The sequence below is a fragment of the Wolffia australiana genome, chromosome 7 (genome assembly GCF_029677425.1).
Source record: "Wolffia australiana isolate 7733 chromosome 7, ASM2967742v1".
NCBI classification, from domain to species: domain Eukaryota; kingdom Viridiplantae; phylum Streptophyta; class Magnoliopsida; order Alismatales; family Araceae; genus Wolffia; species Wolffia australiana.
The window spans coordinates 17969428-17989380 of record NC_135841.1 but is presented as its reverse complement, the minus strand read 5'-3'; the positions used below and the strand labels follow the sequence as shown (position 1 = coordinate 17989380).

At 38.7% G+C, this 19953-nt stretch overlaps 2 protein-coding genes across 3 annotated transcripts; one reads left to right on the top strand and one right to left on the bottom strand.

Annotated features, from left to right (window-relative positions):
• Nucleotides 1-1673: 1673 nt before the first annotated feature.
• On the bottom strand, nucleotides 1674-7315 carry LOC144706065 (mitochondrial-processing peptidase subunit alpha-like). Of its 2 annotated transcripts, none has more exons than XM_078578940.1 (13): nucleotides 7183-7315; nucleotides 6393-6587; nucleotides 6018-6314; nucleotides 5303-5470; nucleotides 5043-5210; nucleotides 4016-4096; nucleotides 3486-3552; nucleotides 3099-3196; nucleotides 2576-2648; nucleotides 2424-2494; nucleotides 2298-2347; nucleotides 1934-2046; nucleotides 1674-1853 (listed from the first exon to the last, which is right to left on the bottom strand). In XM_078578940.1, the coding sequence occupies exons 1-13, from the start codon at nucleotides 7216-7218 to the stop codon at nucleotides 1804-1806; spliced, it is 1467 nt and encodes a 488-aa protein (XP_078435066.1). In that variant the 5' UTR covers nucleotides 7219-7315; the 3' UTR covers nucleotides 1674-1803. The 2 variants fall into 2 exon arrangements, with proteins under 2 accessions (XP_078435066.1, XP_078435065.1); XM_078578939.1 differs by lacking the exon at nucleotides 7183-7315 and adding an exon at nucleotides 6987-7082.
• A 7999-nt stretch (nucleotides 7316-15314) lies between these two features.
• On the top strand, nucleotides 15315-18075 carry LOC144706099 (uncharacterized). Its single transcript, XM_078578995.1, has 5 exons — nucleotides 15315-15611; nucleotides 16899-17091; nucleotides 17164-17232; nucleotides 17310-17442; nucleotides 17518-18075. The coding sequence occupies exons 1-5, from the start codon at nucleotides 15371-15373 to the stop codon at nucleotides 18028-18030; spliced, it is 1149 nt and encodes a 382-aa protein (XP_078435121.1). The 5' UTR covers nucleotides 15315-15370; the 3' UTR covers nucleotides 18031-18075.
• The last annotated feature ends 1878 nt before the right edge of the window (nucleotides 18076-19953 follow it).

The window sequence follows — 19953 nt, the reverse complement described above, 5'->3', positions numbered from 1 at the left end:
CAAGTGTGATCACAACGTAATTCACTAAATCATAGCATGTGTTCAAAGACTTCATTATTAATATCACAAACAAGTGATAATCGATTAATATTCATTTCAATAAACTTAACTAGAACATAGAAGTGTAATTGGCTTGGCCGTCACATGATATCCATCACCCCATACTCTCCCATATTAAACCACACTCCCCCCCCCCTCTCCTACTCTCCCCCTACCATTCTAATTGTCCCCATCCAAGCATTCTACATCCCTTGACGTTTTCCTTATCCCCCTCTACCCCCTACCCTTCCATCCCCCTAACCTCCTACCGACCACACCCCCCTTCCCCAACCAATTTTGCCCATATTCCCTCACATACCCCCCCACACCTTCTCGTCATTCTTATTCCCAGCAGAACGAAAATGGAAAAAATACAACACACAAGTCGAAGGCATTAAACATACAACCAGAATTTGATTGAGCATACTAGGATATGGTGGCATTGCAAGGAACAAAGTATGTAGTGATGCTGGAAGATGGAGGCTAAATTGAGAATTGGGGATTTAGATAGATGGAAATGATTTGTACTTTTTAACATGAGAAATCAGTCCTGCCCATCGCATCCCATCCCCTCCCACGCATCGAACTCTTGGTGCAGTCCACTGGACTAAGCAAATGGATGTTGCAAACTCTATTTTTCCTTCATTTTTTATTTTCTCCGCTGATTTCTCCCCTTGCGGCTTTTTAAAAATTCTTTATAAGCCAAAACCACGAAGGTATAGAAAAATCATCAAATTTTATGTATTTAATTTTATAAATTAAAATATTATAACAAAGGAGATGTTTACCTACGAAAACAATATATGTAAATGTAGAAAACAATATATATAGGATAATATGCAGTATTTGTATTAATTAACACACTAACTACTATATAAATGCCTGGTAAGATCTATGTTATCAAAATGGATGCAGGTCCCAAAGAAAATTTTGCAAGCTTCAAAAAATGAATCCAGTTTGATCGATAATTATCATGAAATCTTACTTACCACTTTAAATAACATAATTTTGAATTTGAAATATGTAAGAAAATAACAAGTAGAGATAAATATGCCTTAATTATTATTACATTTTGAATGACAATAGACATAAACCAGTAAAAAACAAGAAAAACTCTGTCATAGTAAACAACTCAGCAGACTGCCTCAATCAGTTATTTAGTTTTCAACGCATCTTAAGTTGAAGCTGCTGAAAGAACTGACCCAAGAATTAGCGGACATTTGATCCATCTTATACTAGTAGTTAATATAAAATGGGTGTCTAAAAAGAAACAAATTTGAGTTGTACATGATTTAGAAAATCATAAAGACATTCGTTTTTTTAATTGTAATCTTCTTGAACAAGATTAATTTCATTGAAGTGGAAATTTAAATTTTACAACTTTTTTTGTCAATGTCTTTTAACCTGAACAGAATTTTAACGTTGGAATACAATATTTCATCATAAAAGTTGCTAAAAGCCTACTAGGGGGAGTGGCTTTGTTAGAGGCTTGAATTTATTGAGAGCTAGGAATGAGCTGACTAGAAGAGTGGGCAAGTGATGGAGAGAGAGAGAGAGAGAGAGAGAGTAAACTCGAAACTGAATCATGAATTTGCTAAACCTTGATTTCACTCAACCTTTCACAAGTAAACAACTTTGGCAGAGGAGGTCATCAATATAATCAAATAAATGTTCCGAGTCGAATACACCTCCATTAGGCTCAATATGACAGCTATGGGCCCACCGAAGCGTTGACCTTCTTCAATTTCCAGAACCCAGTCCCACCTACTGGTCAAAGAGGCGGCACACGGTAGCATAAGACGGCACGCGGTCAACTGCAAAGACACATCATCGGCAAAGGATGTGGTTAAGCAAGTCTCAAATGCTAATTTAATTGATTCAGCAAATTAACTACCATCTCCCAAGCATGACAAAGTCAACTTAGACGATAAAACCCGGGTCACCACAGCTCTCAGGTCATCCAGGGTCAGCTCGTCAAGAATTCCAAGGAAATGTTCAACCGGCTTCCTGTAAAAAAAAAGGAAAGAAAAAACGTCAACAATATCTTCAGTAGATGCAAATTGTAGATTGAATTGCAGAAAAAGGATAATTGTATTTAGATTGTATTATTTCATTACTAGAATCATAAACAGAAATATTTGTAGGGCTTCCTATAAAGAAACATCTTCAATTATGAAATGCAATGGACAGAAAAAAGGAATAACATGTTGAATTATGAAAATAATAGAATCAAAAATGGTTGCTTTTTCCCATCCTACCGGCACCCATAAGTCAGCAATTGTCTCCCGATGTCCTCCGTAATGATCATCTGTATTGGATAAATCTTTGCTGATTATGGTGAAATCTATCAGAAATTCACATTAAATATGGACTGCAATTCTAACCCTGGACTCCAAGTTCATCAAGACGGCAGATTTGGTGGCGTTTTTGGCCCTCTGGAATTCGATGTCCGTGACTGGAGCCAAATGTCACCAATATTATTCATTTAATCAAATAAAAAATTAAGAAATGATAATGTTCAGCCATGGGCGTGCACCTTGACCAGGAGTTGTCACTAAAATCAACTCCGCAGCTGCAATCTCCACAAGCTTAGCGACAAATTCAGGATCCTAAATCAAGTATTTTATGATGAAGCTCATCAACTTAAGATATCTAATAGTGCAACTAATCAATGGAAAAAATATAATAAGTCACTTCCATTCTCTTCGGTTGAAACAAAATTTAACTATAAATTTCTATCTATCTATCTATAAATCCATCCATCTATCTATCAAAGTTTCATTCGGGATCCTGAATTGAGAATTTTTCTAATTGGAATCATCAGCTTTAGACCTCTCATACAGCAACTTATTAAGAAAAATAGCGTAATATTTCATTTCCACTCCTTTTGGTTCAAAGAAAGGACTAACCCTTAATGGACAAACAAAAACTCATTTACTCTTCAGGTACAAGTAAACAGATATAATTTAGCAAAAAATATATTATCATATCTCCCAACAATCAAGTTCAACATTAAGCTAAAAATAAGAGCAAAGACAGTTTAACAAGATGGGCTTTACAGTCGTCATGTGGACGCCAAAGAGACCACTGTCGTTGTATACACTGCTGAAAGCGGAGATAGATTGAACTTGTTGGTATTTATTCAGAACTCGCAGATCTGCGTTAAAAACCAAGCCAAATAATATATCAGATAACTTTATACTAAAGTTTAGACCCTGAACGTTTTTTTGAGAAAAGGAACGAATCCATAAAATAAAATAAAAAAGTTGTAGCTAAGCATAGCAAGCATCAATCAAAGTCCCATCTCACTAAACTGACATAGGATATAGTGGAAACAATAATCCACAGAAAATAGATTATTTTCACTATTCTACTAAAAAATAGCTCGTAAAACAATATTATTTGGAGCTACACACAAACATATTTACACGACGGATCAAACTCACACAGTCTAGAGTGCATCCCTTTGCCCGGGCCACCAGCAGAGAAGGACCCGCCCCCGCCCATCAGGAACTGTCAAAGAATAATTCTGTCAGAATGACAACAGTATAGGATGCATAAAGTCGAATAAATAATTGAATACAAATCTGTAGTAATGGTCAACAATTACTATATATACAACCTTTCGTCATAGGACCATTACATACACTGAACATGTTTCCTCGACGTCTTTAAAGGATAAAAGTACTGAAGTTTTGATAGAGACCTTGGTAGATCTCCATCGGAGAATGATCTTGGATAGGTAGAGAGAGAGAACAATAGAGATAATGATATAATTAATAATGGTTCCAGGCAGGATCGCCCAGACAATTCAAATAGTTCACGATTATGCTCCTATGGGACGGGGTGCATGTATTAATGAAAACTACCCTAAAACCAAAATGACCAAATACCCCTGGTAGAGATTGGGTATCCTACAGAAGCAATCTAGCGTCTTCCAAGTTTTCTAACCATGTTGACTTCAGAGCTCATTTACCTGCAAGATAGTGACAGCGGTTGCATCCTTCTCATTATGCCAACCTCCAGGAACTTCAAATCCCAAAGCCACATGAGTCTTCTGTTTATCAGAAGAGAAGAGAGAGAGAACATCAAAATACACGCCAGAAGACAGAAGAAACCGCGTCCACTTCAAGACATTTGATAGAGACTTTTATGTAGTTTCCTGTTGAGTGCAGTCTTTTAAGGGGAAAAGGGAGAGAGGGATAAAAAAATAGAAAGATAAGAGAGGAGCATAGGCAAGTACAACTGATCGCATCCCAGGACAAAGCAGTCAACGCTGTCCAGAAATCGTTATTCTCGTCATCATTGCCTTCGTCATAAGCTTCTGTGATGATGAGTTACACGATTTCATAAATGTCAAACTAGCCAAGAAGAGTGGCGATGATGATGATGACCTCGTCATCGTTATCCTGGCTCAAGTGAATGGTGAAGATACTGATAACGCTGCACAATGACATTAGGAAGTTGACAAAATCATATTAGTCATCATCACACGAGCTTTTAACAAAGACGATGATGATGATAATCTGGATGTTGTCATCCTGGCTCAGATGACTGATGAAGACACAGGCAATGTGTCACTGTCGTCGCATCATCTGAGGTGGCAGCTGGAGGAGGGAATCTGTCCCTCCGTTGTCATCATCTGTTGCTAAAACAACAATGATGATGACGAGGATGATTTTTTCAATCTCATCCTACTCAAGGGCGAGAGGCAATGATGATGGTTTTGTCATCATCATTGTGTTGGGGATAATTGACTACATCTCCTCTCAGCTACAGGCCTAGATTGTCTCCTGTGCTTCTTAGGCATGATCTCCCTTGGCTAACCACCCCTTTCAACTTTGTCTCCTGATTTCTTCTTCCTTGCCAAATAGGATAATTGACTACATCTTGCCTGCTCTCCATAGGGAGGGCTACAACCATATAAAAAAGAGAACATCATTCAATGCAAATGACAGAAATACCCCTGATAGGGGTTGGGATTGTATCAATGTTGTGAGCACCTCAGAATCTTCTTTATGCCGAATTTCTCCTCCGATATAAATGGACTGTGGTGTCGTCAGCAGAGGGCCCTTGTTTAGCTCACACAGCAAAGGCTCTGCGATGTTCAAAAGCTGCTCATGATCGACCCCGTAAGCTGCCAATACCATGCGATCAGCAGTATAATTCTCCTGCCAACATTATACCGCATTAACATCAAAATGCATGAAATCTAAAGGGAACTATAAGATTCAGATTTTGGGGGGTAGCGAATGGAGCGCACACTATAAAAATTCCCAATGAGAGAGCCATTCAGTCTGTCTAAGGCTTCATCAGGTGCAATCAGTGGTCTCGCAAGTGCACCAGAGTAACCAGCAAGATGGAGAGACTCAATCAGGAACTGCTGAGGATCCTTGGAAATATCTCTGAGCTCAGATTTCAGCTTATCTACCTGTCCAGACGGTAAAACATTAATCATGCAGACCAATTTCACAATTAGGGTTAACTGTCCCAGGACAAGGACATCATCATCATTGCCGTCCTCGTAATCCACATTGACATAGTCATTGTCACAACGCGAGTAACTATAACAAAGATAATGATGATTTTTTCGTGAAAACTGGATGAGAATGACGAGCTGTCAAGGTTGGATGTAGATGGACAAAAAAAATAAAGAGAGAGGAGATGAAGAGAAGTGAGAGAGAGAGAGAGGGGGGGAAGAGAGACACAGAAGAGGGAGGGAGGGAGGGAGGAAGGGAGAACGTGAGTCGTGACTTGTGGATTGCAAGAAAACTCTTGATAGAAATGAGTGGAGATAGAGAAAGATAAAGAGAAAATGAAGATAGAGTACAATGGTAGGATGATGACTAGGATGACAAGAACGGGGAGATAGAGTACGATGTTAGGATAACTGCAATGATGGGTAGCCGTCACTAAGGACGGTGAACCCTACTCACAAATTTTAAAACGGTAGATAAATAAATGGTACATGAATAAACCTGATCCCTGATCTCGTTGTCAAGAAAAATAGGATTTCTGACAGAATCAATAAGTATTTCGATTGCCTCAGCGGCGTAAGTTTTCAGCACATCATAGCTATAACCCATCTGTTCCCTAGAAGCAGATGCCCCAACATTTCCCCCAGTTGCTTCAATTTCACGTATAACATCCAGATGGCTACGATTTCTTGTGCTCTTGAAAGCCATTCTCTCTAATACATGGGTTGCCCCCATGTACTTATCTGTCTCATAGATAGATCCACAGTCAACATACAATCCAATACAGGCAGCAGGTCCCTGTGGTAAAAAAAAGGCATGATTAGGGATACCCATTCAATAAGGAACATTGAAGGTATTATCATTCATCATGCTTACGCTTGAGTGCTCCGATGCAATCTTAAGACCGTTTGGAAGGACAGTAATCTTGGTGGGATGCTGTTCTGAGAAGTCTTGGAAAGATTGGGGATTGAATTCAGGGAGAGGATCGACAAGGGGAGGGAAGCGATCAAGATAAACATCACGGCTTTGGTTGCTGATCCCTCTCAGCTTATAAGCTGCACTTCGGGAGATCTAATGATGATAAACGATGCACGATTAAAATCTCAAATGCAATTGAATATAAAGATCGATTTCGAAACAAGCGCTCATGAATATAGACGGTTAAATCATGGTTTTAAATGCAAATATCAAGAGCATGATCTTCCCGGCATGAGCTTTGAAGCAAAAGCGAAGTCGACTAAAAACTATTTTCAGAACCATATTACCCAGCGAAAAAGATGATAATCGACACTTCAAATGATCATGAAAAGATGAAAGTCATCTGATTTCAAGGGTAAAACCTCTTTAAAAGGATTCCCTAACTTTAGGATGCCGGAAACCGGGTGAGAAGTAATAATCAACCACAATACGAGGAACAAATTCGATCTGTAAATCGATTTCCCAGGAATATAAAGAATCGAGCTTTACAACCGGCAAGTTCAAAGGATCAAATATCATCGTAGTACCCTTCGTCGACTTTACGCTAGCAATCTTCACAGCATAATCTACCATAAATTCCAAAAACGAAACGACAAAACTAGCCGAAAAAACTTGGGCAATGACAAGTTGAGTGTTTTGGACAACAGACAAACAGTGACTTGGAAAACTGCTGTAGAGGGAGAATCACCTTCCTTGCTTGAAGCAAATTCCAGAATCGGCTCATACTCGGATTAATCTTCAGGACTTTCTTTCTTTCAGATTGTCCTCTTCATCAACCTTTTCTCAGGGTTTTAGAAGAACTACTTCAAAGTTCAAAACCCCCAACTGACTACCATTGCTCATTTTAATGGGCCATTTATAGACTTCAATAAGGCCCGTTAAGGAGAAAGGGTGTTAGGCTGTCAGTTAAGGATTGTGGACGGATGACGATACATCATCCGTTCCGTCCTTTACCAACGTGCCTTCCGTTATCCGTTCCGTCCTTTACGACCATCCTTTGTCAGAACTATCTACTGTCCCATCCACGCCCACGGGCTGGAAACTGAACCTAACTGAAGACTCTAGAATACCGGTCCTGTCCCATTTAGGACGTCCTATTCTATTGCCTGTTGTTTGTCCCTGATGTCAGCTAGCTCTGGAGTTTTCAATGAAATAGTTTTTCTTTGTTTAGGGAACTCCCATAAGATTAATTGTAATTAGTAAATTTATATTCAATAGTAAATCATTGCCTCTAATACATGGGGAATAGTGAACTCTGGTGATCAATATGCTCATTAGGAAATGTTTACTAAATATGCAGGTCATGAGTGTGTCTCAAAAATAATGATATTGGGTTTTATCCAATGACAGATGGCTATTATAATCTGTTTATGGTGTTTTATAATCTGTAAATACAACATCAGATGTTTTTATGTAGTTATGTCAATGCTAAAATTTGAAAAGTATGCTCATGAACAGATATTATAGTTAAAGATTAAGAGGGTATAAGACTAAAAATCAACATATATTAGAAAATAGAAGTAGCAACCAGACACTTGGGAATCCACCCAAAACACCATGAAAATATAGTAGTCAACTAAGGTTATAGCTCTGTGTTTATGTCATTGGCAGAGAAATATGAAGATAAAGATATAAAGACAGTAAGAATGAAGAGAAATTCCCATAGGCTTCTAGGTTTCTCTCCCTAACTGAGAGATATTCATTTTCAATGAGTCCTAATGAAATGAATTCTGCAGCTAGATAGATAGGTTGTAAAATTTTGATAGATAAAATTAAATTGAATTCATAAATTTATAAATTACAATGATGCATAATCATTTCATTGGTTTCAGAATCTATGGTTATGTGAGCAATGACAGTGATGCTTTTTAACCTTAAGATTGGGACGTATTCTTGAGGTTTCTCCCAACCTTTACATATAACAAATACCAATACACACCTTCTGATATTCTAGACTTTTTCTCTAGATTCCAGGCTAACCCCAATATTAAACCACATAAGCATAAGATAAAAAAACAGTAAATAGTATGAATAGAGTCAAGTATCAGATAGACGTAGTATTGTCATAACAGGTACGTTTTTACAACCAAAATTTTCAGCCCTAGACGTACAAAAGAAACTACTTGCATTCATATATCAAAAACAACGAGGGCATGCAAAATAATAGAAGAATAAGATATGCATTTTTTTCTTAGTGGGTTGAATAAATTATGGAAAGTATCTCGCAAAAGACTTTAAATGTGTTAGAAGTTAGTGAAATAATTAGAGGCTGATCTTAACTGTACAGTTATTTAGACATGCCTTTCATTTATCCTTCTCTGAGATTGGGATAAACTTTTCATTGAATTGAGATATAAATTAAATTTGTGTGGACTGGAAGACAGGAGGACATTTGTATTCATGATTTATTTTGATAGAGTGGATTCAAGGATGGAGTTCACTCATTACAGAGTGAGTTAGAATAGGTCGAAGATGGGTTTTATAGATTCAATTTGAATTGATCTGGGAATACAAACTGGTATATACTCTAACAATGTTCTGATTTACGATGAATCTAACCAAACCTTGACCGTTGAATGTTGAGTTTTAACTGATTATTCAAATTTGCTAAGTAATGTATCGAGATTAAAACTGGTGATTTTATTTCATTGTACTTTCAAATTTTGTAGAAGAAATATATCACGTGAACACAAACAGATTTCTTTGAGCTGAAGCTTCAAGAGAGAATATTCATAAGGATAATTTGGAGTTGATTTTTCCGAGGCAGAGCCTTGGAGACAGAAAATTATCTAAAGAATAGAAAAACCCTACAACGGTAGTCTAGGAGTTGGATGCAAGGGACTTGCATATTTTTTAAAACAAGGAGTTTTATCTAAGATGAATTGTTCAGCCTATGCATAGTTGTCACACGGTCAAATCCCAAGCTAGGTCTCTTGCTCAAATCTGACGTGTGCCGGCTGATGTAATACGCTGTAGGCCGGGATCGTTTGGCACATATTACACCACAGATGACGAAGAGGAATTGATGACTATCTATATGGCAAGATGCACTTGAGAAAACAAACAACCAAGTGGAACGAATTAAACTAACCAAGAATGTCGATCAGCTAAATTGGCAAAGTTTGATTGGACACAATCGACTTCCCAACGTCCCTTTGGACCAAATTTGACGCATAAGATGCAGGTAGTGGAACTACTCGACGGCGTCCAACCTCCCTCGACAAGTAACTAGTGTTTTACCACAAGAATTTTATAACTATCTCTCACTATTGGATTTAAGTCGGGTCAATGGGGGATTCCTATTCTCGAGGCCTGGAAAATAAATCGACCAGATACTGCAAGGAAAGTAAGATAACTGTAACGGAAGGGAACGGTAGAGCCTGATGGGACGAACCCCGTCGAATCGTGCAAGAATCCCAAGCAGATATTCAGATCGCTGGGCGCCACGCCGGAAGAAACAGAGTACGAGCCAATCTTTTGCTGGACCGGGCACAAACCTATCAATCGCGTGTAGGGGTGGAGCGGGCTGCAGGCCTGGCCGGCATTGACGGGCGAGGAATCGCACACGCAGAACAGGCAGCAGGCATGGTGGCGCGAGCGCGTGTAGGGCGCGCCCACAGATGAAGGGCGCGCGACAATCTCTTGCCGTGTATGAGCAAATGGGAGTAGATGATCACGTGGCCGACTCGGAGGGCTCCCAAGTCAGGGCGCGGACGGCCGCGGGATCCCTGCAGGGCACTTCTTGAATTCTTGGAAAGAAATTCAAGAATTTTCTGTCCAGTTCATTCTGGCAATCGGAGATTCCAAGAAAGGACGTTTCGTGCCTTCTTAGAACGATGTCTTCCGAGTAGAGGAGAATCACTGACGAGATGGTTGGTCAATCGTTGATCCACCGGCGTCAAAGTTGACTGGTGATGGTGAATTATCAATGTCAAAGCCTGTTTCCTTGGGCAATCGATAGAGGAGTTCCACCAGGCGCTCCTAGATGAGTTTCTTGAGCGCAACTGTGAATAGCGTTCTTAATCAGGAGTGGAGTTCCTGGCTCCAGATGCACTAAGGACGAGCAGCAACTGGGATGCTGAAGAGGTCGACCACGTTGCTTGGAGTGGGCGATGTCCACGTAATCCCACGTTTGCACCTTCAACTACTAAGACTATCTGATCTTCTACAACTAGGCACTAAGAGTAAAGAAAACAACAACACTTTGATTTTCCCAAGTTCAAGTCTGCCTGTCCTCTTGGGCATGCCGTCCTTATATAGGGCCATGGCATGCCCAATTGGGCGTAGCTTGAGGGAACTGTCTCAAGACGAGCGGTTCTCTCAAAATGACGAGAGAACACGAACTGAGAGCATTTGAAATGGATGAGGCCAAAACACGAACAGCCCTGCCCATAATTTGGCGAGGAAATTACAACAATAGAAATAAAGAAAATAAACAAAAACACGTGCGGCTTCGTCTTTAAATGAGGCGTCGCGGGCATCAGTTCGTGCGGCTCAGTGCGGTTGTTGGCGACGTTCCATCTTGATGTTTGAGATGGTCCCCCATCATTGGTCTCATTGAATGCTGCCGCATTCGACGCCTCAAGCTGGGCGCGGTGCACCCAGCACTACCTGTGGGAGCGCTATGCGCCCTCTATGCCGCCTCGGTGCTCTCACTGCACAACATGCCTTAGTCTCCTGGGGGGATGTCTCCCTACCTCGCTCCCCGCACATGCAATGCACGCGTTGCCTGCGCGGCCGTTGTGTGGCACCCTGCACAACTCTGCGCGATGCACTCGCGGCACGCTGCCCGGCTTGCGCGTCCCGCGCCCGCACACGGCACTTCTCGCTCCTGCGCGGTGCTTGGTGCTCACACGTAGCGATGATGCCCGCGCGTGGTGCTTCGCGCTGGCGCGCGACGCTTGGCGCGCACGCGCTCACGCTTGTCGGCCCGCGTGCTCAGCACGCACGAACTTCACCTGAGCCGTCCCGCCTTGGGCATGGACCGGTAGCACACTGTTTGTAGTGTATCACCACATACAAGGGCGATGGCCTGAAAGATCAGCTTTGGGCATCGCTACCAATAATGACTCAGTCCTTTAATGTCGTGAGTCTACAACGCGAACAGACCCTCCCAATAAGCACGTAGGCCTATGGGTAGGGAATGTCGCCTAGTTAGGGGCCTAACAATAGTGCATAGACTTAGTGACACGAACTGGTTATATGGAAAGTTGTGAATTAAGATACGCATAAGAGAAAACACAACAGACTATAAAAGTTATTGTGCCATTCATTCTCTTCAAACCATAATCTTAATCGTCAAAAATAGTTAACTAGTAGTTACTTTATACCTAAAACTTAAAGGAAAGTTTAAGAATCTGATTCATAACCTTGTAGGGTTTGCCCTTAGCCCCTTGTAAGTTGACACGACATCCTGGTTTTCTGTCCAAGTACTATGTGAGGATAAATAATTTGCAACATAACAACTAGTTTGATATGATATTAGGACAGATGTGGATTTCTGTGAAAATTTCCAAAATTTTCATGTCAAAGTAAGAATAGAAGGAATCACCTCTATATTTATTTAAAAGATTAAAATTTAATGATATTAGCAGGAAAAAATGAATAATTTTATCATAAAAAGTTTCAGGTGAGATAAATAGTTCTGACATACTTTAATTTAGATTCACTGATATCCTAGGCTTCTAAATAAGCGGTGGTGATGAATTTACGTGTTTCAACTAATTATGGTTTAAAGGTATGAATAAGGTACATTGAGTGAAAAAGAAAAGTATTTCACAATAAAGTATATGTACTCTGGTATAAAACTATATCACATTGTGTTTGATTTTATATGTATCTAGTATATGAACCCCCCCCCAAAGCTTGTATCACCATGTGAATATATTTTTAGATAACCTTCGGCTCATGATGTGAGTTATTTTAGCTAAGTCTCCATAAATAAGTTCGCATTCAAGAAATAGCTAGAGAACCGAGTTTTATCACTGTAATTTCAATTGTTCATAAATACATAGTTTTAAGGTTCAGACTTCATGAGGATGAGAATTTAGATGTGATTACAGATCAGTCGGTCAGTATCTTTTTGTATTATGAGACGTGGATATTGATATGGAATATTCATGAATAAAATAGTAACTTTTTAATAATGTGATGTCATTTCTCGCCCTCTTCCCTTTTTTAGTGGTGATTCTATATTTTTTCATCAAAAAATCTTGAATCACTTGTCCTATACATATTCAAAGTTTTAGATGTTATAGAAATATCAAAATGATTAATAAAAGCACATATGAAAATGTTGAGACTTTGATTTTCTATTTATCAGAAAAATAACATCAAGATTTTAATGCATATAAAATTTCCCTTGTTTTATCAGCTCTCATGTTTTATCAGATGCACCATGATTTCTGCTCAGTTTTAAACTGCAAGCTAGTATTTTATTCCTATCCAATGAGTTAGTTTGTTGTAAATCCTATTAGTTAGAAGTAATAACTGTAGTATCTTATGTTAAAGAATATGGTAATCATCGACAGGGCATAAATGCTATATAAAAAGATAATTAAATGTTTTTTGGATAGTGCCTGGTCTACTATGAATGATCTTCAATTTCTCATGTGTTTTACACACTTAAATTCATAGGACCAAAAAAGTGTAAACACCAGTGTCTATTTCAATATAGAGATACATATTATACTTCATTGATAAACATATATATATACTATTCAAATAAAAATATTAAGTGGCACTTATTATATCATTCATCTTCATACATGTGTGGTACACACCACTCACAGTCGGAGATTTTGAGTGAACTAGGCTAAACTTAGTTTTTCAAGTTGAAGTTATGAAGAAACCTAGAAATAGTTATCTGCTTAGCCAAATTGACCTCGTAGTATTACCATCACAACCTTGACATTTGCAGTGAAAATTTTAAACCATACATACGGACATCTTTAGTTAAGTGACCAAATTTATCACAGTATTTTGGAAACTCGATCAATGTTTGATGTTCTTTTAATAATGTGATATCATTTCTCGCCCCCTTCCCTTTTTTAGTGGTGATTCCATATTTTTTCATCAAAAATCTTGAATCACTTGTCCTATACAAATTCAAAGTTTTAAAATTTATAGAAATATCAAAATGATTAATAAAGTGTGGGTTCAATGTTTGATGTCCATCTCCTAATGTTGATTGGACAAGGATATGCCACATATTTATCATATAAAACGAATTGGACAGCATGTATTACGTACTTGATCTCAAGACAGTTCATTGAATCAACTTCTTAGCTCATGGCATAGACAAAACGTATTGAGATTGTATTGGAGGCCAATGGGGTGTCATTTTACCCCTTTGTCATTTCCTTATGTTAATATCACGTGTCTAGAAGTTCATTAGTCATTTTACACCTCAATTTGTCACGATGAATTATTATTATGTAGTTTTAGTTCAATTAGATCATCATGGCAAAGACATGACTGGTCCATTTACGCGACGAGATTAGCACCTAATTGTAAATTGATGGAGAGTGCTAGAAGAGTAGGCTCTTTGGGATATATTGAGATGGTATTAATATGTTAATTATATAATATTGAGAGTAAATGTATAACATAGTCTATGGAATCGAATTTCCTGTTTTGAGTCTATAATATAATGGAATAAAAAAATTGGCGTACTAAAGTGACATATAATATGAGCTGCTTTAAAATCATGATAATGGAGTGAAATACATAATTCATTTAAATTTATTTAAATGTGAATAAAATATTCATGATTGGGATCATTCAATGGAATATACATAATGACCAATTCACCCCTTTTTCATCACCGCGATCTAATCAAAATTATTTGTAGATATGCTGGCCAAAGATAAGGGCGGCATTAGCAAAGTTGGACAAGATTGGAATGAGCATAGGAACATATATTGATGCACCAGATTGGGTAATGCTCCCCGGTTGACTGAACTTTATTGTTGGTACATTGATCGTTCCAGGATGGGTTGAAATAGGAGTCCGTTTGACATGAAGTTTTTGAAAATGTTGCGCACCCAGATAAATAAGGAACAAAATGAATACATATGTTAAACAACCATCCCACACCTGAAAGGTACCCAACACAGGTCATTCCAGAGACCACCGTACTCCCTTGGGCCCATTAGGTCCACCTTAACATAACTATCTTTAATATGTCTCCAGCATTGTTGTCACTTGGAATTGCTTTTCTATGAGATATATTTGATTATTCAACATAATTCCTGTTTCATAGCTTAGCCTTGTAAATTTATGAAAGTGCAGTCTTATTTCAAGAGAGTTGGTGGATGCTACACAGTTGTTTTCCAAAGTAGTTTTAAGGTAACATTTTTTCCCATTTATTATGCTTCTAGACATCATGAACCGATGCCTCATTCATGTAAAGCGCAATGCACGAGGACTTCCATGAAATAATGGACCTTTGAAACATTGAAGATAATAATTTTTTGTTTAACTATTAACAAACTTATAATAAGTGAATATCTAGAAGCACAATAAATGGGAAAAATGTTACCTTAAAACTACTTTGGAAAACAACTGAGTCGCATACAGCAACCCTCTTGAAATAAAATTGCACTCTAGTAAAATTAACAAGGCAAAGTTCTGAAACAAATAATTCAAATATATCTCATAGAAAACCATTTCCACGTGACAACAATGCTGGAGACATAATAAAAAAAGTTCCTTGAGAGTGAAATTTTATTGGGCCCATTAGGCCCACCTTAACATAACTATTTTTAATATATTCAAGTTAGGGCGATTCGTCTTCTTCATACTCTTTCTTCCTCTCTCTCTCTCTTTCTTTCACCTGCTCTTTCTTCTTTCTGGTGTTCGCATGAGACTTGGCTATGCCGACGAGAGGATCGACGGAAGAAGAAGCGACAGGGTCGAGTTCGAAGCCGATCGTCAAGGTTGCCTGCGAAGAATGCGGTGAGAAACCATGGAATTATCGCTGCCCCGGCTGCTCCATCCGTACCTGCAGCCTCCCATGCGTGAAGTCCCACAAGGCTCGCACCAGCTGCACCGGCCAGAAAACCCGCACCCAGTTCGTGCCCCTCTCTCAGTTCAACGATGATATCGTCATCTCCGGTTATTTCTCTCTCTATCTATCTATCTCTCTCTCTCTCTCTCTCTATCTGTATCTGTATTTGTATTTCTATCTTTATGTCTTTCTATTTTTCTATTTCTATCTCGATGTCTATGTCTATCCCTATCCCTATATCTACGTCTATGTCTATATCTATCGCTATATCTATGTCTATGCCTGTCACTATGTCTATGTCTACGTTTATCTCTAAGTCTATCTCTATGTATATCTCTATGTATATCTGTATGTCTATCTCAATCTCAATATGTATCTCTATCTCTAAGTCTATCTCTATCTCTATCTGTATGTCTATCTCAATCTCAATCTCAATCTCAATCTCTATCTCTGTGTCTATGTCTATGTCTATCTCTATTTCTATCTCTATGTATATCTGTATGTTTATCTCAATCTCAATCTCTATATCTATGTCTATGTCTATGTCTATGTCTATGTCTATGTCTATATCTATGACTATGGCTATCTCTATGCATATCTGTATGTTTATCTCAATCTTAATCTCTATGTCTATCTCTATGTCTATCTCTATGTCTATCTCTATCTCTATGTCTATCTCTAAGTCTATCTCTATCTCTATGTCTATCTCTAAGTCTATCTCTATCTCTATGTCTATGTCTATCTCTATCTCTATGTCTATCTCTATCTCTCTCCTTGTATATGTCTCTCTCTATGTCTATTTCTATCTTTATCTCTATATCTCGCTATACCTCACTCTATTTCTGTCTCTCTCTCTCTGTATATGTCTCTCTCTGTCGCTGTCTCATCTTTTACTTACCCCAAAAAAGTAATTTCTTCAATCCCCAAAATTTATGTTACGGAACATAACAAGAAAAAGTTTGAAAGTCGATTATTTTGGTGGAATTGATTTTAGTTGTCAGTGTGCTCTTTAGTTTACAGTTCGTGCCCACCCTACACTGTATTATGGAGAATTGTTGGAATATGTTCGTTGTTGAAAGATGCTTTGAGGGTAACTAAATCAAAGTATCTTCCGAGAAATAATTTATCCATAAATAATTTATTGGAATCGCTTCTTTTCCTTACCATTAGGATAGTTTCTCCAATCTCCCAGAATTGATGTTAGTCAACATTAAAAGAAATAGTTTCCTTAGTCAAAAAATAGTTTCGCCAATCCCAGAACAAGAAATAGTTTAAGAATCGATTTTTTTGGTGGTGGAATTGATTTTAGTTGTCAGTTTGGGCTTAATTTTACACACTCGTCTCTACTCTACTGTGTATAATGGAGAATAGTTTGAATATGTTCGTTGTTGCAGATTTTAATTTCTTGGAAGATGCTTTGAGGGTGGCTGAATCTGCCCGCCGGATGAGGAATGGCGCCGGCGGATGTTTGAAGACCAGAGCGCTGGGGATGCTTCGGAAAGCTGCTTTCAAGAGGAGAACGCGGCTAATGTTCTTGCCACCTGGCATGTCCAAGAGGGAGAAAAATCAGACCCGATTCAATCGCAGGTTCTCATGACGAATTCTCTTTTTTCTTGCCTTAAATTCATCGATTACTAATTTTTGAAATCATGGTTTCAGGACGAATTCTATACTTTGGACGATCGAATGGCGCTTCAGTTCTACCGGTGTTGTCCTGACCGATCACTGGTGAGTTAAAAAACATGTAGTTTTATAATTCTTCTCGTTGATTTCGGTCTTATGAATCGATTTGTTTGAGAAAACAGCGTAGACGAGCAGTCAAACTTGAGATCAGTAATGGCGAAGCATCTCCAGCCCACTCCATGGAACAACAAGCTGCGGCCTTTCTGCGATCTGGGCGTTGACCGTCTCAATTTCTTCCTAAGAAAGAACTTCAAGGTGAGTGGGCAAAAGTCTACATTTGGTCAAAGAAAAGTCAACTCATTGCTGATCAGTCAACCCTGCTGGCCACAGGATCCGAAGTCATCCTTCCTCAAATTGAATCAGGCCGCGCCACTTGGCTTGCAGATCTCGGGCGCCACCATTGTGGAGTACCCCGTCATACTCGTTTACCTGCCAACGCAGCGCCCGGTCTTCCACGTCGAGGTCTTCAACTGGTCGCCGCCGTGTGCCGTGGAGGAAGTTGTTGACCATGCCGGTAGGTTTTACCGGGAAGAGAAAATTGAGGACGATGAGGAACCGGGAGGCACCAAAGTTGTTGATCTATGTGAAAGTGAAACTACCTCTCAAGCCCTGGAGGCAGTGCCATTGGCCGGTGAAGAAGACGGGTCAGCCGCGATGGTATTGCCAGCTGTTGTGGGTGGTGGCGAACCGTTCGACAGGTGCTTTGATTTAGAGGGGGAGCTGATGAAGGATGATTATGATCTTCTTGGTGAGATGAACCCTGATGACTTCCTGTGCTTGGACCAAGACTTTGACGATGGAATGCTGGAACTGGAAGAAGGTGAAATCCCAGATCTCCCCTGACTTTATATTACATCGTTCAATCAATATTGAATCCTTCAATTCATTTACGAGTGACTTTTACATAAGGTAATTTTGGTGATGGATGGCAATGTGACCATCATCGTTGACAAATTATCTAATGAACACTTTGTTCACCATAATTGATATGAAGGTTCAAAGATGACGATGATGAATGGACTATGGTGATTGCTGACAATCATCCCCACCATCATCCACCAACTTAGTAAATATTTTGTTTACCCTAATTGATATGAGGGTCCAAAGATGACGAAGATGGGTGGACTATGATAATCACTGACAATCATCCCCACTGTCATCCAGTTTCCAAGCGCATCATCGTCATCCATTTGTTGATGATGAAATTGACGGATGACATGGTGATTTTCATCCTCATCCATCTGTGATTGGAGGCAATGAAAATGATAATAAATGAATATGAAATCACACGCTCCATTGCCATCTGTATCGTCACTCGTTCTAGACAAAAATAAATGACGATGTTTGTGGACAATTTTAAACAGTTCACTTCCCAAATTTAGTCAATATAAATTATTCAAAACTGTATTTTCGCAATCTTTATTTTTTTAGCAACGGGAACCTGTTCATTAAAGAGCTTCAGTTTTTTATTGACAAAAAAATTATCTGCTATTAGTAATCCCTTTCACTGTACATCTTACTCACTGTAAATTAAATTGCGAGATAATTGGTGATTTGTTAATATTCAAAACTAATTTCTCGTTACATTATTCTATTGGGTATCAGTTAGTTAGATAAGGAATCAATGCACACTAGTATTTATCAGACCAGTCACAGTAATTTTTCTAAACATTATAATTTCATCAAAAAAGAACATATCAAAATAATCTTACTAATTTGATTTACTACAAATTCTGTCGAGGGCTCTGAAATTAAACTTCTGAATGTTTACCTTATTTCATAAAATTTAGGTAAAGAGTGCACATCAGTCATTCCTCTTTCATTTTCTGTTTTAATTTCTATCCAGCCTGTCAGAAAAGACATCCACAATATCTAGTGTCATTCAAGCAAGTAGTATCCATTTCTTTGCAAATATATTACTAATTTTATATAATTCATTTCATATAATTATTAAATTACCAGGACTGGGTGATCTATCATCTTAGTCAACCTGAATAATCAGGTTGTCAGATAGAGCCAGGTTAGAGAAACTATTGAAATGGAGAAAAGAATGTAGCAACTCATATTGAAATAGGAAAGATGAAAAAAAAACTCTTTTACGTCAGTGTCTGATGCATCTTCTTATAGAAGAGAGAAAAAGAGAAACATGTCTAATGGGTCAGAATAAGGGCCAATTAGACAAGAGAACATCCCTGGGCCCTTTACACTATCATATTTCAACACTCCCTCTCAAGTTGGAGAATGAATGTTGTCCATACCCAGCTTGCTGCACAGTTCTTGAAAGCAAACTCCTGCAAGCCTTTGGTGAATATATCAGCCCTCTGTTTTGGGGATGGAACATAAATGTGCAGAACTTGTCGTGGTCCAGCTTTTCTTTAATGAAATGGCTATCGAACTCCACATGTCTAGTACGGTTTTCATAGAAGGGATGAACAGGCTGGTCATTGATAAGCTGGAGCACAATTAATATATTTCTAAACTACAACCCTTCACACATACCTTGAGCAAGGGCTTGAAATTCAGTCTCAGCACTAGAGTGAGATACAACATCTTGTTTCTTGCTTCTCCAAGTTATTAGATTATCACCAAGGAAGGAACAGCACCCTGTGGTTGACCAAGGAAGGATCAGTCAGGGAGCCTGCATAATCAACATCGGTATAAATGTTCAAATGGAGTCCACTCTGTCTTTTGAAGACTAAACCTAATCCAATAGAACCCTTGAGGTAACCATGCATACTGTCAGCAGCTCACATATGACATAGACGT

Coding starts and splice junctions, on each gene's coding strand:
- LOC144706065 (XM_078578939.1), bottom strand. CDS start 7,067: ATGGTAGATTATGCTGTGAAGATTGCTAGCGTAAAGTCGACGAAGGGT. Junction 2,348..2,423: donor TGATGAACTTGGAGTCCAGG/GTTAGAATTGCA, acceptor TATCCAATACAG/ATGATCATTACGGAGGACAT. Junction 2,047..2,297: donor TTGCTGACTTATGGGTGCCG/GTAGGATGGGAA, acceptor TTTTTTTTACAG/GAAGCCGGTTGAACATTTCC.
- LOC144706099 (XM_078578995.1), top strand. CDS start 15,371: ATGCCGACGAGAGGATCGACGGAAGAAGAAGCGACAGGGTCGAGTTCG. Junction 17,092..17,163: donor CAGACCCGATTCAATCGCAG/GTTCTCATGACG, acceptor TCATGGTTTCAG/GACGAATTCTATACTTTGGA. Junction 17,233..17,309: donor GTTGTCCTGACCGATCACTG/GTGAGTTAAAAA, acceptor TTGAGAAAACAG/CGTAGACGAGCAGTCAAACT.